At 37.5% G+C, this 26,986-nt stretch overlaps 1 protein-coding gene across 14 annotated transcripts in view; it reads left to right on the forward strand.

Moving 5' to 3' along the window:
• KIAA0586 (KIAA0586 ortholog) overlaps positions 1 to 26,986 on the forward strand; it is a 168,988-nt gene that overhangs the window by 99,924 nt on the left and 42,078 nt on the right. For 7 of the 14 annotated variants that reach the window (XM_061429013.1, XM_061429003.1, XM_061429002.1 and 4 more), the window contains one exon: positions 26,764 to 26,829. The exons of 6 other annotated variants lie outside the window; for them this stretch is intronic. In XM_061429013.1, the coding sequence (XP_061284997.1) occupies positions 26,764 to 26,829 (66 nt within the window). Of the gene's footprint in view, positions 1 to 15,022; positions 21,336 to 26,763; positions 26,830 to 26,986 lie in introns of those variants that run through there. One more of the 14 variants, XM_061429010.1, reaches the window with a different exon arrangement.

A 26,986-nucleotide genomic window follows, 5' to 3' on the forward strand; every position in this document is an offset into this window, starting at 1 on the left:
AGAATACTTTTATATGTCTTATTATCTCTAGGGTTTTGTTTTTGTCTTTTCACATCTAGTCCATTGGGATTAAGACTCTCATCCTGTATTTGAGTATATATTTGTTAGTTCTTTTTACCAGTAAATGCTATTTCTAATAGATTTTAAAAACTCTCAGTATTTTTCTTTTAATCTTATTTTTTGGTTCTTGTACAATTGAATGTCAGTATCTTTTTATCTGTGTACAAGTCTGTAACATAGTTGTCTGTTTTAAATTATGATAAAGGCAGCATTATGGATATTCAGGAGCTTTGTAAAGGCTGTTTATTATTGTGTGGCGATTTGATTAACAGGTGCAGCTTATAAAACAAAGGACTCTCATGTTAAATGATGTCATATGAATGAACTTTTCTGTATTGTTTGAATAACAAAATGATGTGGCTGACTGATTCTATACTCAGTATCACAGCATTTTGATGTTGTCTTTATGTTTCTACAAGGTTGCTTTGTTTGCCTTCTTGCTTCTTAGTCATTTATTTTTTTTTTAATTTTATTTTATTTTTAAACTTTACATAATTGTATTAGTTTTGCCAAATATCAAAATGAATCCACCACAGGTATACATGTGTTCCCCATCCTGAACCCTCCTCCCTCCTCCCTCCCCATACCATCCCTCTGGGTCGTCCCAGTGCACTAGCCCCAAGCATCCAGTATCGTGTAGTCATTTAAATTTTATATAACTTAAATTCTGAAATTTGGCAGTAGGAACTAAGATGTTTTTTGTTTAAAAATTCTTCTATCTGCAAAGTGTTCGGAGTATTTTGAGCAGTAGAATTTTTTTTTTTTTTTTGCTTTTGTATTTGTGATTTTTTTTAGCTCATGTATTGAATGCCAGTCTAATTGCAAAGGTAACTAGGCATTTGGCATTTTGGGGAAGACCTAAATGAGAAAGAGCTTAAGATTATGTTATTTATGTTTTTACTTTTCTGTTTGTTTTCTCTTCCTGTCTTGCTCCAGCTTTTCAGAACTGTGCCCTCCTGACCACTTTTTTAAACTTAACAATGGTACAATAATGTTAGTTATTATGTTGATATTGTATTTTAGAACCCTATGGAAAATTGCCTGTAAAACTTTCCTCCTTGTATTAAATCATGACTATGTAGATATGAGCAAAGGAATATGTCTAAGATAGTATCAAAACTGCCTTGATGTACTACTGAATTCTGTTACCACTCATGGCCAATGACTGTATATTTAATTTAGTTTTCTAAAAAAATATATAATTTCTTAAATGTATAAATGAATTTTATCTCCTTGGAGAAGGGTGTATGTAATAAAACGATCATTTTTCTCAGCTGATAAGGAAAATATATTTGGGAATATTTTAAAGGTAAATCTCTTTAGGAAAGTGACATTGTTTTCAGTTTCATGTATATGAATGGCCACAAGATGGCAATATTTAAATTTTTGTTGACTTACAACGTCATTAAATAATGTCCAATTAACATTTAATGTCAATAAAAATAATAAAACAGAAGAAGCCAATGTGTTAGCTAGTGATGCAGTTTTATTTAGAAAGAATTTAGAATAATTGGATTTAATATGTGTAAAAATTATTTTCATTTAATTTTACATCTAATACAAAGAATCTGCCTGCAATGCAGGAGACCCAGTTTGATTCCTGGGTTGGGAAGATTCCCTGGAGAAGAGGTAGGCTACCTACTCCAGTATTCATGGGTGTCAGACGGTAAGGAATCCACCTGCAATGCAGGAGAGTTGGGTTCCATCCCTGTGTTGGGAATATCCCCCTTGAGGAGGGCATGGCAAACCCATTCCAGTATTCTTGCCTGGAGAACCCCCATGGACAGAGCAGCCTGGTGGGCTACAGTCCATGGGCCGCAAAGAGTCGGACGCGACTGAGTGACTAAGCACAGTTACAGTATAATACAGAAGTTAGGGGAGCAGGCCTATGTCAGCTTTAACCAAGACAGATAAATACCCAGTGGGCTATAGATAGAACATTTCAAATAGGAGTCGAGTGTTTCACTCTGTAATTGATATATATCTCCCTACTAAATACTTTTTGAATGAATATGATTCCTTTGGCAATAGTCAGTTACGACATTTTTCCCCCATAAATTTTGTGGGTTTTTTTTCCTCTGATAAAACTCTGTTACGTTGCCAAATGTTTTAGAGACTAGGAAAGTCAGAGTGCCAAAATAATCCTCTAGGGCTTTCAGGACTTTGACTGACCTTGAAGGAATTCAATCCTATCTTGCATATGCAAAGGGCCTTGAAGATACGGAAGGAAATTCACCTTATCACAAGGGAATCAAAACCACATCTTTTCTGGAAGATAAATTCTTCTACGAATACTTGAACCCAAAATTATGGCTGTTTCAGGAAGAAGTATCATGTATTTCACTTTGAAATGTATAGTAGTTTTATATGTGTGTGTGTGTGTGTGTGTGTGTGTGTATCAAGAAATCAAGCCATTTACCAGCAATAGTGGTAGTTTTTCAGTGATCATCCATTAAAAATTGACTGAAGATAATGGTAGAACATAGATTCTAGCACTAAGCTTTTGGGAAATCTGTAAAGACAAGCTTTCTCCTCTCCCCTGGATTATTACTTTCAGATTTTAACACAACAGAGAAAAATTGATTTGAGTTCTGAAAGATGATATCTTTGGAATCTAAGAGTAAAACTCTTGGCTTTGAATTCATTGAATGTATTTTTGATCACATGATATCACTTATCTGATTCTAAGCCCTGATTAGTTATCTAACAGTTTTATAGTGAAAGCAGCTTTTTAATAATTTAACAACTCATTTCCCCCCCCTTTCACTGTGCAACTTAGCTTTCTTCAGTACTAATGAAGTATTTGTATTTAAATTCATGTATTTGTTATGAACCCAGAAACAATTAAATTCTATTGTGATATATTAAAATAGTTCACTTTAAAAAATATTTTTCTGTAGTTTTTCTCTTAAAATTTTAAGAACTTCAAGTAAATAATAAATTAGAAAGTCAAACATGCTTTGCTAGAGTCAAGGGGAAAAAATTAGAGTATATGTTTTGTGGTTAAATAGTTGTCAAAGGTGTTTAAAATTACAGCATTCTTCAGTTTTCTTATTTATAGATGATATATGTTGCTCAGAAAATATGTATCAAAGTGCTAAAAGTAATTAATATAATTGCAATAGTTTATCAAAATCTGGTTACTTTTTTGTGGGAAATCACAGATAGATTTTTTTTTTTACATTATGTATTGAATTGGGCTTCCCTCCTGGTAAAGAATCTGCCTGCAATGCAGCAGACTTGGATTCCATCCCTGGGTTGGGAAGATCCCTTGGAGAAGGGAATGGCAACCCACTCCAGTATTCTTGCGTGGAGAATTCTACCGGCAGAGGAGCCTGGCAAACTACAGACCATGGGGTCACAAAGAGTTGGCTCAGTGGATATGAGTTTGAGCAAACTCCAGGAGATAGTGAAGAACAGGGAAGCTTGGCATGCTATGGCCCATGGGGTCACAAAGAATCAGACATGACTTGGTGACTGAGCAATACCAACAAATGTCTTGAATTTAATTCCTTTACATCTTAGCACCTTTTATACCTCACTACAGTGATTATAACTTCAGATATGTGAGAATTAGGAAATTCAAATCTTATATATATTTGGAAGCTATTTCTAACCACAAGTGCAAATGAAAATTTTTGCCTTTGTATTTGAAATATAGTTAAGTTACAATAGATCTCAGAATTACAATTTATTTTAGTAATTTTAAAATCACAGTTAAAAGTTTGTTTAATGGATTTTTTTCTCATAAGGTATGGCAGTAATTTAAAAACCATGTGTATAGATCTCTTATAGGGTTCCCGGGAGAAGGGGCACAGACTAACAAGTCTGCCCCAAATCCATGTAACCAAATGTTTAACAAGCATAATCTGAGTAAATGTGTTTTTTACAAATGCATGCTATTACTGATTAATAAAATGGAAATTCGCTTTAAAATGTTGCTGAATGTGGGGTTTCTGTTTCCCCTAGGAGGAGGAAGGTGGAGAGTGTCACTTCTAACTCTAATAAAATGTCAGATAAACTATAAAGTCATAGCATTTCTTGAACCAATCAGATAGCTTATAATGTAGAGCAAGTAGCTTAAAGTCCACAGAAAGGCAGACTTCTCCAGAGAGATGGGACACAAGAACTGTGTCAACAGAGACTGTGCCACAACATAGTCACAGGCACCATACAAGCAGATAAAGATGTTGACTGAGCTTTTCTTTAATGAATTACTAAAAGCCAAGCATAGAGCCATTGGTAGCTACTGATATAAAAGTAGTTCACTGCTACTTGGAATCTCTTCTCCATAGACCTCTGGAAAAAGAAAGAATGGGAGCTAGGACAGGAGACTCGAGAGATTCTCATTCACTGATACGGTCTTAGAAGAGTAGCTCCCACTGCCAGAAAAACTTGTTAAGTTTAACAAGCTTGAACAAGGAGAACTTGTTCAAGCATAACCCTGATACCAAAACCAGCCAAAGACTTTACTGGAAAAGAAGATTATAAACCAGTATCCCTCATAATCATAGACAAAAAATTCCTCTACAGGATACTGCCAAACTGAACTGACACTTTTTATTATTCAGCATTCAGCTGCATTTTCCCAAGTCCTTTCTGAACCTGCAGTTGAAAATGGCTTCAGTTCAGTTCAGTGCAGTTGCTTAGCCATGTCTGACTCTGAGACCCCATGGACTGCAGCACGCCAGGCTTTCCTGTCCTTCACCATCTCCCGGAGCTTGCTCAAACTCATGTCCAGTGAGTCGGTGATGCCATCCAAAAATGTCTTATTCATCCTTAACTCCACCCTCCAGATCTTTGGTGCCCTGAACGTAATCTTTTTTTTGTTTGTTTTATGTAATTATGGTTGACTCTGCTGGGTCTTTGTTGCTGGTCAGGTTTTTCTGTAGTTGCGGCGAGCGGGGGCTGCTCTCTAGTTGCAGTGCGTGGGCTTCTCGCTGCCGTGGCTTCTCTTGTTGTGGAGCACAGGCTCTAGGGCATGCAGGCTTCAGTAGCGGCAGCTCCCGGGCTCTAGAGCACAGGCTCAGTAATGTGGTGCATGTGCTTCGTTGCTTGGTGGCATGTGGGATTTTCCTGGATCAGGGATCAAACCCATGTCTCCTGCATTGGCAGGTGTCTTCACCACTGAAGCACTAGGGAAGCCCTGAACATAATCTTAGCAATAGTTTCCATTTACTGAAGCTTTATTAGGCACTTTATGTTGTCTCATTTATTCCTCATAATGCCACGCCACGCAGTTAGTAATTGTTCCCATTTATATGAGAAATGATAAGGTTCATGAAGGTTAACTAACTTTCCCAAAGCACACAGTTTAGAAAATGAAGGTCTAGAATTCAAGCCCATATCTACTTGAGGGCAAAATTGATGTTCTTTCCCTTGTTTTATACCATTTTATTGAGTGAACACTTCATAAATATTTATTGTACGACTTAATAGTTTATGGCAAGAGCTGCCTTTACCAACTCTGTATTCTCCAGACTGGTTGAAGTTTCAGAGAAAGTGATATATAGGATAGTTTTGTAGTTTATTTGTTAAGATAGGCTTTTCTATTTATTTAATAGACCTTGTTTCCCAGCATAGCACTGTGCTTAAATACAGTCAGTGATCAATGTGTTGATTGAATTGAATTTGATGATTCAGTCCATTTTGCTTTTGACCCCAAACAACATTTAATTCTGTCATTTAGTAAAAAGACAGAAGGAAGAAGAGAGGGAAAGAAAAGAAAGAAGAAAAAGAAGAAAATGAGAATAGTTCCTTATAATCATTTTTCAGTTGATAATTTTGAATGTAGACATGGTACAAACAGCTGTAGTACAATAGCCTTGTCATTTTTACTTTTCTAAAAGATTTTGTGATTTCTTTTATGTACTAAAATTTTTCATTCTTTGAGGATGTATTAGTTAAGCAAGGGGAACAGGCAACAAGAATATGCCCAAAGTAGAGAAAGTTAAATTGGGTTACATGTTAGTCAGTGGGCAGTATTTTTGAACTCTAAATGAAATAGAAGTAGTGTGAGCATTCCTTCACTCATTCTTGATTTTTAAAATGGAGATAATTGGAAAATTTTACCTTTCATAAGGTACAGTTCAGTCATTTTTATCCAGAAATTTTTGCACTAAAAGAAATCCCATACCCAATAGTATTCATTCTCTACCCTCCCCTCTCCCCAGATCCTGGCAACTACTAGTTTACTTTCTATCTCTATGGGTTTACCTATTCACATTTTATATACATGGAATCATACAGTATGTGGGTTTTGTGTCTGTCTTCTTTAACATGTTTTCAAGGTTCATTCATGTAAGGAATGTCATTACTTCACTCCTCTTTATAGTTCAATAATGTTCCATTGTATAGTCATTCTTAGGTCATTATTTTTAGCATCCTTTTTGTGTAAAGGACTGTGAAGGTGCTTTGGAGTTAGAGAAAGAAATAAGACAAAGCATCTTCTCTCAAAGGATAAGAAAAAGAAAAAGGAGTTGTTTGAGAAAAATAGTTTCTTTAAAACACTGCATCTCAGAAATAATTGGTTGAAATGCTATTAAATATAAAAAGACAAACATCTTTTTGTAATCACACTGTCAAATTGTCACTTTTTCTTACAGTGCTGAAAAAATAAACATATGGCAGCAAGTGTGTTAGGTCAGCTTGCTGATTGTCTTTATGTATATACATTTCTTACATTTTATGTGTGAATGTTTGGATGGAGGTGGGGACATAAGCCATATGAGAGAAGACACTCTGCTGGCATGTTAATGGATTTTTAGCATAGAGGAGTATTTCCACTGTTTCTACCAGACAGAATTTACATCTTTTATTTAAAAATAGAAATATATGTGTGTATATATGTTATATGTGTGTGTGTGTGTGTGTGTGTAATCTGAGAGAGAAATGTGCATAACTAAGGCTAAGAAGATTGATAGAAAAAATCTATTGGAAAAGACACTGAAAATTATTCAAGGATTTCGATAACATTTTCACTTGTTGTTGCTAAAGTAATTTCACTTTCTATCTCGGAGTATTTTAATTATGGAAATTATTTTTCCATACTTTTCTTATTGTTATAGAATTAATGATACATTTTGTATGAAGCACATAGATTTTTCTCAAGTCTTTGATAGTAAACCTGTCTCACCAAAAACATATACTAGGGTTGTTTTGAAGACTTGCCAGTATTCCAGAAACCTGTGCAACTCTTTCATAGTTCTTAGCCAGATTTCCTAAAACCTGACTTTAAAGTTTTTATGCTGTTGTTTATAGAAATCAAATTGATATAAAACATAATTTAAATTTATTCATTAAACTTAGTAGCCTTTTTATTTAGCAGCCATTAATTAAATAAAATTTAACCTTCCAAAATAACCACAGAGATAAGTGTAGATTTGATAACATCCTTGTATTTTAATATCAGTGAAATGCTGAACTAGGAGTAGGAAAATTGCATGCAGTCAGATGAATAACCTTTGGTTTTGTTGAACTGGGAATGATCCCTCTGCTACCAAGAACCAAAGGTTATAATTCTGATTAGTGAAGCATTTGATCTTCTTACTCCAGATGTAGTAGTATTTCTATTATACTACATTATACAGTGGAAGTGAGAAATAGATTTAAGGGACTAGATCTGATAGACAGAGTGCCTGATAAGCTATGAATGGAGGTTCGTGACATTGTACAGGAGACAGGGATCAAGACCATCCCCATGGAAAAGAAATGCAAAAAAGCAAAATGGCTGTCTGGGGAGGCCTTAAAAATAGCTGTGAAAAGAAGAGAAGCGAAAAGCAAAGCAGAAAAGGAAAGATACAAGCATCTGAATGCAGAGTTCCAAAGAATAGCAAGGAGAGATAAGAAAGCCTTCCTCAGCAATCAATGCAGAGAAATAGAGGAAAACAACAGAATGGCAAAGACTAGAGATCTCTTCAAGAAGAGATACCAGGGAACATTTCATGCAACGATGGGCTCGATAAAGGACAGAAATGGTATGGATCTAACAAAAACAGAAGATATCAAGAAGAGGTGGCAAGAATACAGAGAAGAAGTGTACAAAAAAGAGTTTCACGACCCAGATAATCATGATGGTGTGATCACTCACCTAGAGCCAGACATCCTGGAATGTGAAGTCAAGTGGGCCTTAGAAAGCATCACTACGAACAAAGCTAGTGGAGGTGATGGAATTCCAGTGGAGCTATTTCAAATCCTGAAAGATGATGCTGTGAAAGTGCTGCACTCAGTATGCCAGCAAATTTGGAAAACTCAGCCGTGCCCACAGGACTGGAAAAGGTCAGTTTTCATTCCAATCCCAAAGAAAGGCAATGCCAAAGAATGCTCAAACTACCACACAATTGCACTCATCTCACGCACTAGAAAAGTAATGCTCAAAATTCTCCAAGCCAGGCTTCAGCAATATGTGAACCGTGAACTTCCAGACGTTCAAGCTGGTTTTAGACAAGGTGGAGGAACCAGAGATCAAATTATCAACATCTGCTGGATCATGGAAAAAGCAAGAGAGTTCCAGGAAAACATCTATTTCTGCTTTATTGACTGTGCCAAAGCCTTTAACTGTGTGGATCACAATAAACTGTGGAAAATTCTGAAGAGACAGGAATACCAGACCACCTGACTTGCCTCTTGAGAAACCTGTATGCAGGTCAGGAAGCGACAGTTAGAACTGGACATGGAACAACAGACTGGTTCCAAATAGGAAAAGGAGTACGTCAAGGCTGCATGTTGTCACCCTGCTTATTTAACTTATATGCAGAGTACATCATGAGAAACATTGGGCTGGAAGAAGCACAAGCTGGAATCAAGATTACCGGGAGAAATATCAATAACCTCTGATATGCAGATGACACCACCCTTATGGCAGAAAGTGAAGAGGAACTAAAAAGCCTCTTGATGAAAGTGAAAGAGGAGAGTGAAAAAGTTGGCTTAAAGCTCAACATTCAGGGAACTAAGATCTTGGCATCTGGTCCCATCACTTCATGGCAAATAGATGGGGAAACAGTGTCAGACTTTATTTTTCTGGGCTCCAAAATCACTGCAGATGGTGATTGCAGCCATGAAATTAAAAGACACTTATGCCTTGGAAGGCAAGTTATGACCAACCTAGATAACATATTGAAAAGCATAGACATTACTTTGCAAACAAAAATCTGTCTAGTCAAGGCTATGGTTTTTCCAGTGGTCATGTATGCATGTGATAGTTAGACTGTGAAGAAAGCTGAGCACCAAAGAATTGATGCTTTTGAAATGTGGTGTTGGAGAAGACTCTTGAGAGTCCCTTGGACTGCAAGGAGATCTAGCCAGTCCATCCTAAAGGAGATCATTCCTGGGTATTCATTGGAAGGATTGATGCTGAAGCTGAAACTCCAATACTTGGGCCACCTCACGCGAAGATTTGACTCATTGGAAAAGACCCTGACGCTGGGAGGGATTGGGGGCAGGAGGAGAAGGGGACGACAGAGGATGAGATGGCTGGATGGCATCACCGACTTGATGGACATGAGTTTGAGTGAACTCCAGGAGTTGGTTATGGACAGGGAGGTCTGGCGTGCTGTGACACATCTGGTCGCAAAGAGTCGGACATTATTGAGTGACTGAACTGAACTGAACAGCTGCTGCTGCTAAGTCGCTTCAGTCGTGTCCAACTCTGTGCGACCCTATAGACAGCAGCCCACCAGGCTCCGCCGTCCCTGGGATTCTCCAGGCAAGAACACTGGAGTGGGTTGCCATTTCCTTCTCCATGAACTGAACTGAACACTGCCCTATTCCAAATAACACAAACTACATTGACAAGTTAGTGTATTACAGATGATTTTCTTCCAATCAACAGAATAATCATTCAAATTTTTTATGATTTTAGTTTTATATAATAAAATACAAATTAGACTATTTCAATCAATGGATGCAAATAGTCTAATATTCTGCTAAGCCAGTGATAGTGAAAGTTGCTCAGTTGTGCCCAGGTGTTTGCAACCCCATGGACTATACAGTCTCTGGGATTCTCCAGGCCAGAATACTGGAGTGGGTACCCTTTCCCTTCTCCAGGAGATCTTCCCAACCCAAGGGATCAAATCCAGGTCTCCCGCACTGCAGGCGGATTCTTTACCAATTGAGCCACAAGGGAAGTCCTCTACTAAGCCAGCTGTACCCTAAATAAAAGAGAAACTGGATTATTTCAATTCAGAATTAATTAGAACAGAGAAGTAATATTTTTATACTTACAGGATGTACTATCACTCGATAGTTTTAGTCTTTAATACAGTGTCTTTCAAATTTTGACTTAATCTCCTGCATTTCTAATTTAAAATGTAGATTCCCAGCTTAACCCTGAGACTGAGTCTAGGCCTGGCAATCTGAATGCTAAACTAGCACCCCTGGTCGTGCTGATGAGGAAAGAGGAGTGCCCTTTGTGAAACACTGCCTAATGACTCTAGATGTTCATGCTGATGTCTGTTCTACTGTAGAATTAGAAGCACTACAGCATAGAGCTTATACTCTGGACTCAGACTTCCTGAGTTCAAATTCTAACTCTGCTGGCTATTCACTAGCTGGTGACTTCGGGCAAGATACTTAACCTTTCTGTGCTTTTCTCATCTGTAATGTAGTATCTATTCCAGAAGGTTGACAGCTTGGTTGAAGACATGTAGTGCACGTAGAACAGGACTTACACGTATTAAAAGCTATGAAAATGTTAGTATCATTGGCATGACTGTCTCCAGAATGCCTCTTCTTTTTGAATACTCATGTTGTAATCTGCTCTTCTTTAACAGATAGGTATTGAATCTGCATTGGTCCTGAGCTTTAAGGACGTTGGTGAGAAAATGCTAGAGATTGTAAAGTTCTATATATAGTATTAAGGAGATAAATTAACTTACAACAATTTTTTTTTATTCTTCAGTGATTGTATTTAAGATAATTTCTATTTACTAAACCTAGAATTGTTTTACAAAATTTTTTTATTGATCTGCATATCGGACAACTAAATATAGTGAAGCTTATTAACCAGGATGATTTCCAATTGATAATCTTATCTATTGACAAATGAGTGTTGTAGTGAATTGGATTGCCAGCAATTCTCTTGTTTTTAAATCTAAGAGAAACTGATAATGCAAGAGCTTAGTAATCATTTATGAGCTGTGGCATCCTGATTAAAAGTAAGGGTTAAAATTAGGGGCCGTGTTGGACACACATAAAAATAATAAAATGGTTAAATTTCATGGCAAAAAACCCTGTAACTCAAATGGCAAAAGGCACTATAATTTCATCGTCCATCCTGGAAACCTTCCTCATATATTCTTGAGAAACATTTTTCTCCTTTTTATTGTACTTACATATTTATTTTATTAAATTAATACTTTAATGTTTCATATCCATAGTACTTTTGCTTTTTACCACTATTATTATTGATGTTATATAGAATAAGGTTTTATCTATGTAACATGCCCTCAATTTTTGCCTTTGGGCTCAGCCTTTCCACTATGCCTGTTCTAAAGAAAGATCTAACATCATCCAGGTATGCTTAATACTACTAGCTTTATTACAGAATCATGTAAAAAAAATTTTAAGTGGGAAAACTCTCCCAAGATTGTTCTTTGCTATAAAAAACAACATTGGAGAACAGTGTGGAGATTCCTTCAAAAACTGGAAATAGAACTGCCTTATGATCCAGCAATCCCACTGCTGGGCATACACACTGAGGAAAGCAGAATTGAAAGAGACACGTGTACCCCAATGTTCATCGCAGCACTGTTTATAATAGCCAGGACATGGAAGCAACCTAGATGCCCATCAGCAGATGAATGGATAAGAAAGCTGTGGTACATATACACAATGGAGTATTACTCAGCCATTAAAAAGAATACATTTGAATCAGTTCTAATGAGGTGGATGAAACTGGAGCCTATTATACAGAGTGAAGTAAGCCAGAAGGAAAAACACCAATACAGTATACTAATGCATATATATGGAATTTAGAAAGATGGTAACAATAGCCCGGTGTACGAGACAGCAAAAGAGACACTGATGTATAGAACAGTCTTATGGACTCTGTGGGAGAGGGAGAGGGTGGGAAGATTTGGGAGAATGACATTGAAACATGTAAAATGTAAGAAACGAGCTGCCAGTCCAGGTTCGATGCACAATACTGGATGCTTGGGGCTAGTGCACTGGGACGACCCAGAGGGATGGTATGGGGAGGGAGGAGGGAGGAGGGTTCAGGATGGGGAACACATGTATACCTGTGGCAGATTCATTTTGATATTTGACAAAACTAATACAATTATGTAAAGTTTAAAAATAAAAAAAAATTAAAAAAAAAAAACGTTGGTCAAATAAAGGCCAAATTTTTAACCATGTAATTCATACGTAAACATGTAATGCAAGCCTATGGCAGAATTCAAAGATGTGTTCTACCAAAACAAACCTGTAGTGATTTAGAAGCACAAATGAGATCATAGATACTGTTTGGAGATGGGAGTGACAAATTAAAATTTAGGTGCTTAGGACTATGAAGTTTTCTAGGCAAGTCTTACTGGTTTTGAACAGTGTTTATGAAGAAGAAATTTTAAGGGAATTATCTTTCGACAGAGTTCTCATTGCTGGTCTAGGGGGAGTTCAACTTACTGCCTCTCATTTCCCTTTCTGACATAAAGTCAACTCCATTAAGGAATAGAAGGGATGACTTTTGGACTTCTGTGATGTCGTTCGGGAGCAATTGAGTACTAATCGGCTGGAACTAAGTTTTCTGAGATGGCTTTTTATTTCCTTTCATCTTCTCTAGATTTTCTTTTTTCCTTAGAAACTTCAGTTTGTGGGAGAAATTGCTGGGGAATAATAAGTGATCCTTGGAGTATAGGGATAGTTGTCTTATTCATTATAGAGCTTAATACTTTTGTCTTTCTTCCCCTAACTAACCTGGCCGGGTTGGGTAATGGGACAGGAGGGAGATGTTGTGAGGTAGTTAGTGTATCGGTTAGTAGAGCCACTTCAGTCATGTATTCTTTCTCCCACCTGTACTGCAGCCTCCATTGACTCAGTCCTGTTTCTCTTGACTGGCTGTTCCTCAGGCCCTATATTCTGCCTGATCTATATGGTTAACTCATGTAAATACTGTCTTATAACCATCCAAGACCTCTGTGTCTCTTTGATCTGTGTTAATCCCCATTCTCTGATTTTTGTTCCTGGTCATGAAATTCTAATGGTGTTGATGCAGTTTGTAAAATTATAACCTGTTAGCAAACTGTGCCGTGAGGCTTGAATGGAAGTTTGGCTATTCCCCAGTAATAACTTTTATTAATTTCATATGGATTTTGGCTCCAAAATAACATCTATTCTAGCCCTTCTCCCCAAACCCTTAATCCCAGTGTTATCCCCTCAGTTCTCTTTTAATATATGCTTTTGCTTTTCCAACTTCTACTCTTTCAAATGTATTTCCAAAATTCTACTTTCATTTATAGCTACTCTAGCTCCAACTTCTTACAATTCTACATTAATCTTTTCATTTTTTTTTCCTTTTGGGTTCAAGAAAGAATAGTGCTTTTTACCTCCTTGAAGGTAACTCTTCTACCTACAACTTTGATTCCCATCTCATTTCTACTCTTGACAAAGGGAGAGGGAGAAAGATGTAATCCTGAGAGATGAAAATGATAAGTGCAGAGAAAGAAAGGGAAGGAATAGGAAGAAGGGAAGAGATCTCACTTTGAGAGAGTAGAGGGGAAAGGAAAAGGTAGAAGGGGAAGGAGAAGGGGGGCAAGGGAATGAATGTGGAATACGAAGGATCATTCATTGTTATGTAAAGAATGAAGGTGGGCTCAATGATTCTTCAGGTCAGTTGTAGCCACAAATACTTCATAATTCTATTTCTTCTCAGCCCTCATCCTACTGTGCTTACCAGTGTCTCCTACATTTCCCTTCACATGCCTTTCTCAGTGTCTTCACTTGGAACTGTTCCCTCCTCTGCCCTCTTTTACCACCTTTCCATCCTAGAAACAAACATTTTTGGTCTACTATCTATCCCTGAAGGGCCTATGCTATTTGGTATATATTTCGCTTTTAGTCCTTGCATCATACCTTGTAGGATTATTTCCTTATAGCCTCTCTCTTTCTCTGGAAAGTAACTGTCTAAGAGACAGTGGCCTTGTTTCATTCATCTCTGCACCACCTGCTCTCTAGCACAGCACCATAAATGGTAGTTTTCCATTAAGTGTTTATTGGATCAAATGTAAGAGGTAGTCCTATTCTCCCATCTAGTTCAGGGGCCTTGTTAACAGTTTTCTTTCTTTTTCTATTCATTTTTAAATAGTTGCTATGGGCCAGGTATTGTTCCAAACCTTGGAGAGAGTATGGTAAACATATCAGGTGAAATCCTTGCTTTCACAGAGCTTACATCCTTGTATACATAATAGAAAAAAGTAAATTAATTTACAGCAATTTCAGATGATGTTAAGTGCTGTGAAAAACATGAAGGGCTTTTAGAAGTCCTAGGAGTCAACAGGCAAATGCGGAGTGACTAGTACTGCTGGAAAGCCAGCATGTTGCAAGCATCCTAGTAAAGATTAGATGGGGCAGAGGTCATCAATGAATGCTAAATGTACAGGAAATTTTAATGAGGGGCAGGATATTTGCATGGTCTTAAAGGGTCTCCTCACAGAAAGGGAAACGTAGGATAGTACCCTGATGGGATGATCAAAATTAGTGCAACCACGGAGGGCCAGATGAATACTGTGTGCCTCCAGTTGGGATTGCTGAGACCTAACCTGCATATGGTCATGGGGAAACAGCATACCAACCTAAACACAGGGGAAAGTTAACCACTGTGGATCTGGGCAAGTGAGATACAGGTATTCTTTATATTATTCTTGTAACTTTGCCCCAAGATCGAAATTCTTTCCCAATAAAAAGCAAAACATTTTTGAAAGGTATTCTTTATTTTAAAATAATGTCTGTCAATTTGTATATCTATTAGTTTCAATTAAGAAGACCATAAAGCAGAGTGATAGATAGTGAAGAAAGCAGGGTAAGTGGTTTTGCTTCTGTAGATCATTTGGTTAGGGGAGCCCTTTTTGAAGGAATGGCATTTCCACACAGAGTGAAGGGAAGGAGAAATGTTCAAACGTTTGGGGAAGAGTATTCCATGTAGGAATATGGGAATATGAAGGAAAAATGAAGGTGTTACGGTGGGAATGAACTTGCCTGAGGAACAACAAGAAGGCCATTGTGGTTGGAGGGGAGTGTGCAAGGGATCTGTGGTAGGAACTGAAGACAGGAGACGTAGGCTGCAGACCATGTTGAGCTCTGCAGACTCTGAGAAGGAATTTGGATTTCAGTCTGAGCATGATGAGAATAAAGATAAACTGGAGGACCATAAAGAAGGCAGAGCACTAAAGAACTGATGCTTTTGAACTGTGGTGCTAGAGAAGACTCTTGAGAGTCCCTTAGACAATGAGGAAATCAAACCAATCAATATGAAAGGAAATCAACCCTGAATCCTCATTGGAAAGACTGATGCTGAAGCTGAAGATCCAGTGCTTTGGCCACCTGATGCAAAGAGCTGGCTCGTTGAAAAAGACCCTGATGCTGGGAAAGATTGAAGGCAGAAGGAGAAGATGGTGACAGAGGATGAGATGGTTGGATGGCATCACTGATTCAATTGACACAAACTTGGGCAAACTCCAGGAGATGGTGAGGGACTGGGAGGCTTGGCATAGTGCAGTCCATGGGGTTAGTGCAGTCCATGGGGTTGCAAGAGTTGGACACAATTTGGCAACTGAACAACAACAACAAATGAGGAGAATCCTGTGGAGGATTTGAGCTAGGAAATGACAGACTTTAGTTTACATTGTTAAAAGTTTCCACCAGCTTCTAGATGGAGAACAGACCTTCGGGAGACAGTGGTGGAAATAGACTAATTGGAAGTGTGTGGCTGTCCCAGTATTCCAAATGAGAGGTGATGGTGGCTTGGACCCTGGTAGAGGTGTCACGTTAAGGCTATGTATTGATGGCATATACCTAATAGAACTGAAGAATAAGTTGATTTAAAAAATTACTTACTAAGGCAAATTAGATGTAGAGTGTAATTGAAACTGGAGTCAAAGATTCAGTTCAGTTCAGTTCAGTTGCTCAGTCGTGTCCGTGACCCCATGAACCGCAGCACGCCAGGCCTCCCTGTCCATCACCAACTCCTGGAATTCACTCAGACTCATGTCCATCGAGTCAGGGATGCCATCCAGCCATCTCATCTTCTGTCATCCCCTTCTCCTCCTGCCCCCAATCCCTCCCAGCATCAGAGTCTTTTCCAATGAGTCAACTCTTTGCATGAGGTGGCCAAAGTACTGGAGTTTCAGCTTCAGCATCATTCCTTCCAAAGAAATCCCAGGGCTGATCTCCTTCAGAATGGACTGGTTGGATCTCCTTGCAGCCCAAGGGACTCTCAAGAGTCTTCTCCAACACCACAGTTCAAAAGCATTAGTTACTCCTAAATTTCTGGTCTGAAAATTACTGGTTGAATGATAGTGCTACTTATTAAAGTTAGGAAGATTGAGGTGAAAATCAGCCATTCTGTGTAGGACACATAGGTTTTGAGAAGCCTAAAAAAACTTCAAGTGATAGGCAGTTTGTTATTAGAATTCAGTGAAGAGGTTGGGACTGGAGATAAAAAGCTGAGAGTTGACAGTATGGATGCTATTTAAAGTTGTGGTATGGATGACATCACCCAAGGATTAAGTAAAGGGAATGGGAGCATCCCTGGATTAAAATCTTGGACATCTTCAAGATTTGAAGATAGAGAAAGGAGAGGGAGCCAGCAAATGAGACATTACGCCCAGTAAATGGTTATCTCCCAGTATCAGGAAGCACCCTTGTTTGTTGTACATTTTATTGATGGAAAGCACTAATTATTCTTACTGAGTTAACATTTGCCTCTCGTAACTTCTCACTTATTGGTTCTAGTTCTGTCCTATTGGGTGTTAGAAACAGGTGTTTCAATGGAACAATCTTTCAAATATTCGATAACAATTATAATCCAAAATCTACATGCTGTGTTCCTTTTGCGTTCAGTCTCTCAGTCGTCTCTGACTCTTTGTGGCCCCATGGACTGTAGCCTGCCAGGCTCCTTTGTCATTGGAACTTTCCAGACAAGAATACAGGAGTGGGTTGCCATTCCCTGCTCCAGGGGATCTTCCCACTCAGGGATCGAACCCACATCTCTTGCATTTCCTGCATTAGCAGGTGATTTTTCATTACTAGTGCTACTTGGGAAGGCCCATGTTGCTTTTACTATTTCTTATATTGTTTCCAAGCTCTTAACTAGTTGAGCACACTAGAATGTGCTCTAGTCAATCTATCCTGCCTAGAGTTGCACTAGGATAGAACAGTCAGTGCCAAATATGGTAGATTTGTTTCTTCCCCCAAACCTACAGTGATGAAACTAAAATCTTGGACATCATCAAGATTTAAAGGTAGAGAAAGGAGAGGTGCTTTATAGCTGACAAAAAACTCTCAAGTGTTGAAGTTTTCCTTCTCACAGTAAACTAGTGAATATGTAAAATGTTTTTATTAGTGTTGTTATACAGGTGAGAAAGCTGAGGTTTCAGAGAGGTTAAATAGCCTCACTACTCTTGATTGTCTCAGTGTTCACAGAAGTTGTTAAAAACTGGTTTAATACTAAAGTTTTTGGTGTTCTAATAAAGCTAACCACAATTTTTTTCAGCAGCTTGGTGTCAAGCTGAGTTTTCTACTTTCTGTAGTTGATTTTTTAAATCATAATATTCCTCAACTTTAATATTATCCTGAGAAATTTCTCAGTTGGTCTTCCTATATTCATTTTGCTCCCCTATTTTATCTACCCAGAGCAAGAGTCACTGTTTAAAATATTAATCAGATCACTTGACTCCTTGCTCAGACCCCTCCAAAGACTTCTTTTTGCACCAGCCTAGAGTCTAGACTTCACATCATATCCTAAAAAGTTCTGCCTGATCTGGCCTTTGTTCTTGGAAATCATTTCAAGATATGTTTATCAGATAAAAATAGTTAATGCAATTGCTTATTTTTTTCATACATATATGTGTGTTTGTGTATATATATACACACACATATATACCCATAAAAGTAAAAATGGGCAATGTCTGAAGAAATTTATATCAGTATACCTAATAATAAAAATGACACCAACTCCTTTTTCTTCTTGGGTTAATCCAAGATCTAAGAAATACATTTACTAATAAATCCCAGACAAACTACCTTTGTTAATCATTTTATTAGAGTTGATTCCATGTGTTTAGAATAACTTTTAGCAGAATTGATACATTTATTCTTAATTCCTTTTGTAGAAGACCAATTTTTTCATGTTTTCCTTTCCTTCTTATTACATGGGAATTCAGCTTATAAGCACAACCTGATTTTTGGATTTGATGATTAAATTTAGTCAAAACCATCATTCAGTACCGTTGCCAGTAATTTAGACTGTAAAACAATGTGTGTGAATGTGTGTGCATGAACAGCGGAGTGGAGGGGCCGGGGCAGGAGAGTGCCCATGGCTGGAAATGCTGATGACTGCATTTAGTCTGCACATCAGGCTGTTACTCCACTTCTGTTTCTCTGGTTTACTTCAGAAATGCCTTGCAAAGGATGAAAGATCTAATGCAACAGGAAAGATGTCATTAAATGTTTGGCCTCAGTTTTTAGGGGTGGGAAGCATAAAAAAAAAAATAATCAGGATAGTGCATCAAATGCAAATTGGAAAACCTGGGTTGTGTCTCAAGTATCACAGTAATTTTCACAATTCCACAGATTCATGTCTTCTAATAAACCATTTTTTATTATAAAGATACAAAATAGATTTACTGTTTTATATTCTTTTATATTTTAGTTTATATATATTTTATATTATAAAATATGTTCAAATAATTGTATGAAAAGTGCTGTTACTTTCAGTTTCTGTGATGGGCTAGTTTATCACCTAAGAATAGTGACTACACATATAAGGCTTTCTTGGATGTGTTATTAAATTAGTAGCAAATGCAGAGGCCCAAGTTGTGCTGGAATTTCTAATGGAAAATAAGCAGTTACCTATGAATTATTTTAAGCTAGAGTGCTATTTACTATCTTTCAGAATAGCAGAACAGATGACTGTTGTGGAGTATATGCCTATAAAGTCTTAAAGTGAAATGTTATTGCCAAAAGTTATCTTAAAATCGAATTGTTAATCTTTATTATATTGTCAAGATGGACAGGTACCAAAAAAAGAAAGATGAACAGGTACTTGTTAGTGTGATGACACTCACGCAGTTTAAGTCTGTAGAGAACTCTGGCACTTTTTTTGCTGTGGATATAATTACAATAATACTGTCCCATCTAATAAAGTCCGAAAAAATGATTTAGGTAGAAATGTAGTTCCAGGAGCCTGTAATTATTGCCTTCATGCTTTTCTTCCTGCATTAAAACAAATCAGACCTAAGAAGTCATGGAAATCTTATGTTGGATATTTTCTAATTGCTGTGTCAGCATAATCAATCATTTTCTAAATTTACCAATTTCTTGAAATAGCTTAACCTATGTTCATAGCACTTTACAGGAAGCAGCACAAAATTAGTTTCTATGTCCTCATATATTTCTCTCAGTGTCACAAAAGTATTTATTGTATAAATGAAATATTTGTCTTTGGCAGAAAGGCCTGTACACCAAACTGCAATTAATGAATATAAGAATTAGAAAGCAAAACTTTGTTTAGTCTGAGGGAAAACAATTCTTTAAACTGTAACCACATGACTGTTTCTTGTTTGCATCAACTCTGGGTGACTGTTATTGTCTTCTCTGAATTCTCTGGGGCAGGGGCCTGACTTTGTTGAATGAACCAATTGTTTTCCTTTGTGTTGCCCATCTAGTAAGTTCCCATCTGGTTTGTATCAGACTGTTTTCACAGCCAGCAACTGCTGTCTTCTCTATATCCTGACACTTCAGGGCCCCACGCTATCAAAGCACTGCTGCCATGGCCTTGCTGGCAGGACCCATACAGCTGCGCCTCACAGCTTGGAACTATTACCCAGAGCAATGCTAACATAGAACTTGGACTGGCCCTTATTCCCACTGGTGTCGTGTGTACAGGGAGCAGAAATCCCCCTTGCCTCCCTTCCCCCCAACCCTGAAACTTACTAGTCAACAGAAATCTTTAAAGCTCTAATTTTAGGATATGAAATGGTGGTGTTCTTATTTTCTAGTGGCTTCCTGTATTTGAAAGCTCATTTTTCATTCTTTCACTCTTTTTTTCAAGTTGCCAGGTCTGGCCTTGGGGAAGTGAACTGGTCACTGTGTCACATTTAATTTTTGTTTCCAAATTTAGTTAGGCGTGACTAGATATGGCAAAATCCACTGTAAAGGATTTTACCGTATTTTCACTGTATTTTTAGTGATAGTCACAGGCCATAGTTTGATAGGAGTTTTCATTAGAAAGAATTTCCATCTCAGAAAATGAATTTTCTGTGTGTAAATTATAAAAACACTCAGATTCAAACTGTTAAGTAAATATTAGGGACCTACTTTGCTTTCAGCTTTGTTTGCTATCAAATGTTGTTTATTTATTTATTTATTTTTCAAATGTTGTTTATAAGGATGTGATAATAGTGACCTTCTAAACAATCTGTGGCCTTGCGTGATTAAAGTTATAGGAGTTACTATTGATTAAGAGTTATAGTTGAGTTTAAATGTCATTATGATGTCATTGCTTTATAGATGTAAGCTGAAAGAGCAAACTTTTTTTGGTAGTCAAAATAAGTAAATAAATGGCTTTTATAAAATGTATTGATATTTTAGAAACGCTGTCAAGATTAGTTAAAATGAGATTAGTTTGAGCTTTCAATTAAATTGAATGGCTCATTGTTGTAGCATCAGGTATTCTAAGTAGTAAGTCAAACTAGATTTGTGAGAGTCAATCGAGAACAAGAACAACAACCAGAACTTACCTACTTACCTTCTGCTTCTGAATAAAATGGCAGCCCACTTCAGTATTCTTGCCTGGAGAATTCCATGGACACAGGAGCCTGGTGGGCTACAGTCCATGGGGTTGCAGAGTCAGATACTACTAAGCAACTTTCCCTTTTTTTCACTTTCTGAGTAATTTCAGCTCACGGTTGTTTCAAAATTTTAAGAAAAGAAATAGGAATTTGTCTTTGCAGTCAGCAGTGTGGCCCGTTGCCGATGCTAACTTGATGTGAAGGGCTGGCTGGTACAGTCAGTTACGTGGCGTTTCATTCATTGGAAAACAGTCTTAACACAATAAGATGAAACTAACCTTATGGCAGAAAGTGAAGAAGAACTAAAGAGCCTCTTGAGGAAAGTGAAAGTGGAGAATGAAAAAGTTGGCTTCAAGCTCAACATTCAGAAAACGAAGATCATGGCATCTGGTCCCATCACTTCATGGCGAATAGATGGGCCAACAGTGGAAACAGTGGCTGACTTTATTTTTCTGGGGGGGCTCCAAAATCACTGCAGATGGTGATTGCAGCCGTGAAATTAAAAGACGCTTACTCCTTGGAAGGAAAGTTATGACCAACCTAGGCAGCATATTAAAAAGCAGAGACATTACTTTGTCAACAAAGGTCCATCTAGTCAAGGCTATGGTTTTTCCAGTAGTCATGTATGGATGTGAGAGTTGGACTATAAAGAAAGCTGAGCGCCGAAGAATTGATGCTTTTGAACTGTGGTGTTGGAGAAGACTCTTGAGAGTCCCTTGGACTGCAAAGAGATCGAACCAGTCAATCCTAGAGGAGATCAGTCCTGGGTGTTCATTAGAAAGACTGATGTTGAAGCTGAAACTCCAATATTTTGGCCACCTGATGCGGGGAGCTGACTCATTTGAAAAGACCCTAATGATAGGATAGATTGGAGGCAGGAGGAGAAGGGGACGACAGAGGATGAGATGGTTGGATGCCATCACCGACTCAATGGACATGAGTTTGGGTAAACTCTGGAAGTTGGTGATGGACAGGGAAGCCTGGCCTGCTGTGGTTCATGGGGTCACAGAGTCGGACATGACTGAGCGACTGAACTGAACTGAACTAAACCTTTTAATTGATGAAACTAACCTGTTGTATTTTTTTCGACTTCAACCTTTTATCGAAGTATAATATACATACGGAAAAGTATACATAGCTGTACAGCTGAAGGAACTTTCAGAAACTAAGCACACTCAGGTATTCAAGAAACAATATTGCCAGCATCTCCAAAGCCCCTTCACGTTCCCTTTCAGACACAGCTTCCACTCCCAGAAAGATAACTACCATTCTGACTCTTTTTGTTCTGACTTCTAGCAGCATAGATTAGTTCTCTTGGCTTTGTACTTAAAAAAAATGAAATCACACTGAATGTATGGCTTCTTTCGTGGGGCAAACCTATTGTAATTTTTAAGATTCCTTTAGTTTTCAAACCATTATGGCATGCTTTTATAAAGAATTATCTGAGAGGAATTTGTTTTAGTAGCTGTGTCACAGGCTGTTCAACCAGCAGGAAGTGTCTTACAGATAAAGTTGTCTACTAAAACATCGAGTCTCTCTGTTTGCAACCAGATTTTAATGCTGGAATGTCCCTCTAGACATTCCTGCCACTAAAAGGCAGGAACTCTCTTTGTCATTACACTGCTCAGTAAGCACTTAAATAGTCTTTAATGAGCCTTAATAACTAAGTGTATGTTATTCAAATAAATCATAGTCTGCATTCAGAATAGGTGGGTCATCTATTTTCTGAATTACCAATCAGCTTCCTGTCAGTTGAATATAAGCTTTTATGCTGCCAAGATACTATTTCTGTAAATGCTATTATTGGCAAGAGTTGTATACCTATGGGAGATGCAGCCAATGAGTGACATATTTGTTTGAAAAGTATTAACTTCTATATCTAATAATATTCCTAATAGCCCCCTTTTTTCCTTCAGTGAGCACGCTAGTATAAAAGTTCCAGCTATTCTGATTGTTACTAATTTTAGATTTCTGCTTGTTAGATTTGGTTTCAAATTCTGGGTGTCACTCATTTAAAAACTCCTGTTTTGTGGGTTAAAAAAATTCCTGTTTTGGAGGCCGTCATCTTTATATCCTTGTTTTGCAGTTAACAGTCCTATAGTACTGCATGGTTTTCTTAAATACATAAAGAATTTGCTTAAAACAGTAATATAATGATCTACAGGTTTAAGTATTGCTATACTAGTGGTTCTTACTAAAGATAGTATTACAGAGTGGAAGATAAATTTTCAACCAAAAATAAAATTTTTATAATACAGGAGTAAAACATAAAGCCTATGTTCCTATCCTTTTAAAAGTACCACTTTTTGAAATACGATGACTTGCTTTCATGTTGACACCATATAGCTACAAGATTTTGAAAGACCATTTAAAGTGCTGAAATACAGTGAATGTTTGGAAGAAGTATAGTGTACAGGTGGCACAATCCCTGTGCCCTCAGTGTGCCCTCATTTAAAGCTTTTTCAGGAGTATCCCTACTTTTCCAGCCTTCAATTCTATTTTTAGATCTAAGATCATTTGTTTTTATTCCATGGTAGTTTTAAACATTTAAATAAAGTTAACACATTTGCGTTTTGTGGTGAAGCTAAAAGGATAAATTACATTCCCAGGTAATTTATGACTCAATTTTTGGTCAATACTACCCACTCGGAATTTCCATAGAAATGTTAATAGAAATCTATAGATAAAATATTTAGAAATTTTTTCTTCATTCTTTTACTTGAATACCAATGAATATTATGTTTCTTCAGTTTTGAACAGCAGGGTGAGGAAGTGTAAGGACTAACGAACTTGATAGACAGCTTTCAAATCCTGTTGCCATGGTGTGGGTTGTGTTTGCTCCCTTCATTGTCACTACAGTGCGCAGTATACCAACTCCCAGTATACCAACTCCAACTCACTTTTGCCAGCAAGTGAGAATTATGAGGCAGCTACTTAGTATAGGAAAAAGTGACAATGGTTAACTCTGGTATTGACAGAGCGGTCTTTTTTTCCCCATTAGAAATCATTGTAGAAGTATTCTCTCCTAGTTTGGGTAAAGGGGAGTTTTGTTTATGGTTATAGTAACAATGAAAATAGGTAATAGCTACATTTATGTGTACTTCCTTTATGTCATGTACTCTGCTAAGATCTTTAATCAGTCCAGTTAGGTAGGTAATGTTAATAGTAGTCTTATTTCACATTTGACGAACCTGAGGCTCAAAGAAGTTACATATTTTGCCCAAGGTTACACACTTAATAAATGATAGAGCTGGGAGTCAAACCAAGTCCAATTCTGAAATCAACGGCTATGCTCTTGAACATACTATATATTTCCTTCCTTCATAACTCTTTTTTAAAAAGTAGAGCAGATAATTTCTGATTATTCTTACAGGTCTCAGTAGCTCAATATCTACCAAGATACATCCTAGTAGAAGAATATGAAAATGTTGGGTGGTGGGGAAAGAACCTTTTCTTACGAGTTGTAGTTCCACAGCTAACTTGTGACGTTGATTTCTTTGTCAGTGAACCTTTCTGAATTGTGATTTCCTTATTAGTAAAAATAAGATAATCTCTGAGCTCCCTTATAGCTCTACTGCTCTAATATGTGATCAGTATTTTTTTTTCTTTTTCTTAAACAAAAAATCTCCCTGTCAAAATATGTTTTGGAAAGATTGCTTTAATGAGAGCAATTCTTTTGTCAATTGGAAAAAGTTAGAAAAAATCATAGGCTAAATAATAATAAAACAACCATTTGCTGAGTGCCTCTGTGGGCACTGCTCTAGGTTATTTAATTTACATATATCATTCTTGTTCACGATCATGAGAAATCTGTGAGCTAGAAGAGGAGATGGAAACACAAAGTGGTGATACTTCAGTGTGGTGTTTCTCCCAGACCTCACGCAAGTCGGGACTATGATTTGCAATCAGGTAGCTTAGTCTCTGAATCTGTGCTCTTAGCCACAAGCTTTCAGCTGTCTCTCTAATAAGAGTGTCTGGTTATTATTTACTTGCCAAAATTTTTTTATCTTACATACCAGTATAGTAGGAACAGAAAAAAAGTAGGTTCTTTTTCTTAGCTTCCACCCTGTTTTGTTTAGTCTGAAAGGGGATGGTGTTGCTTATTTCTTACTATAACACAATAGGTAAGTTTGAATTCTGGGCTTTCAGGCAACCACTTCAGAGAAAACTGCCTCTTAATTTACTTGCTACAAACAAGTGGTTCTTCAGTGGAAGGGATCTCTGAGCTAGTATTGATACCTTTGTTTCTGTGTTTGTATACCAGATTCTATAGACTCTGAATTACAGAATCTGAAAAACGCCTAGCAGTAAGTTTTGTCCCCTCGCTCAGAAACTTAAAGGCAGAGGAAAAGTGAACGTGCTGCTAAGTCACTTCAGTCATGTCCGACTCTGTGCGACCCCATAGACGGCAGCCCACCAGGCTCCGCTGTCCCTGGGATTCTCCAGGCGAGAACACTGGAGTGGGTTGCCATTTCCTTCTCCAATGCATGAAAGTGAAAAGTGAAAGAAGTCGCTCAGTCGTGTCCGACTCTTAGCGACCCAATGGACTGCAGCCTACCAGGCTCCTCGGTCCATGGGATTTGCCAGGCAAGAGTACTGGAGTGGGCTGCCATTGCCTTCTCCAAAGTGAACATAGATAGTATCTAATAGTAACACCACAGTAAGCGCTACTCCCTCTCCCTCCTCACTGCATCCCAGAGTACCGGCTTGAGCTCCCTGTGTTAAAAAGCAACTTCCTGCTATCTATCTATTTTACATATGGTTATGTATATGTTTCAGTGCTACTCTCTAAATTTGTCCCACTCTCTCCCCACACTGTGTCCACAACTCTGTTCTGGATGTCTGTGTTTCTATTTCTGTCCTGCAAATAGGTTCATCAGTACCATTTTTCTAGATTCCATATATATGCTTTAATATACAGTATTTGCTTTTCTTTTTCTGATTTACCTCGCTCTGTATAACAGGCTCTGGGTTCATCCACCTCTCTGGGGACCCATCTTGCCCTGTTAGTGGGAGTGTAAATTAATATAGCTACTATGGAGAACAGTATGGAGATTCCTTAAAAAACTAAGAATAAAACTGCCATATAACCCAGCAATCCCACTACTGGGCATATACCTCAGAAAAATCATAATTGTAAAAGACACATGTACCCAGTGTTCACTACAACGCTATGTAAAATAGCCAGGATATGGAAGCAACATAGATGTCTGTTGACAGATGAATGGATAAGGAAGTTATGGTACATATATACAATGGAATATTACTCAGCTGTAAAAAGGAACAGATTTGAGTCCGTTCTAGTGAGGTGGATAAACTTCATTTATAATGATTAAATCCTTAAGTAAGAGAATCTGTGAAAACTTTTAGCTTTGGAAGAAATGGCCCATGAGCTTCTCTTATTTAATACAAATAATTATGCAAATTCTCTCATGATCCTTTTCCCTAATTTTTGATGCATAAAGATAATAATCCATTAGGTAAAGTATTATTCTATTGACAGTCATTAAAATTCAGCTGTTTAATTTCGTTTTTTACATTAAGGCCACGAGGTCAGGCTTCTGTTTGCCTGGTTTTATGAAACTAACTGTGGAAGTGCATTTAGTTTGTGGGTTTGTTTGTTTGTTTGTTTGTTTTTAAGTGGAAGAAACCATGATTATGCTTCACTGATTTTCTTATGAAAAAAAATTTTTAACTGTAGCTTCACCAGGTGATACGGATCAGACACAAATTGAGCCCAGTCTATACCTCACATCTTTATTTACAGGTAAGATTTTTTACTTTAAATGTTTCAATTTTTTTTTCATTTCCTTCTTTCTCTCATAATAATCAACACAGTAGAAACAATAATTCCAATTTTTTATTCTTCTAAATATCTCCAAATTCATCCCAAGTATAAAATTCCCTTCATACACTAAACTCAA

The sequence above is a fragment of the Bos javanicus genome, chromosome 10 (genome assembly GCF_032452875.1).
Source record: "Bos javanicus breed banteng chromosome 10, ARS-OSU_banteng_1.0, whole genome shotgun sequence".
Classification (NCBI taxonomy): Eukaryota; Metazoa; Chordata; class Mammalia; order Artiodactyla; family Bovidae; genus Bos; species Bos javanicus.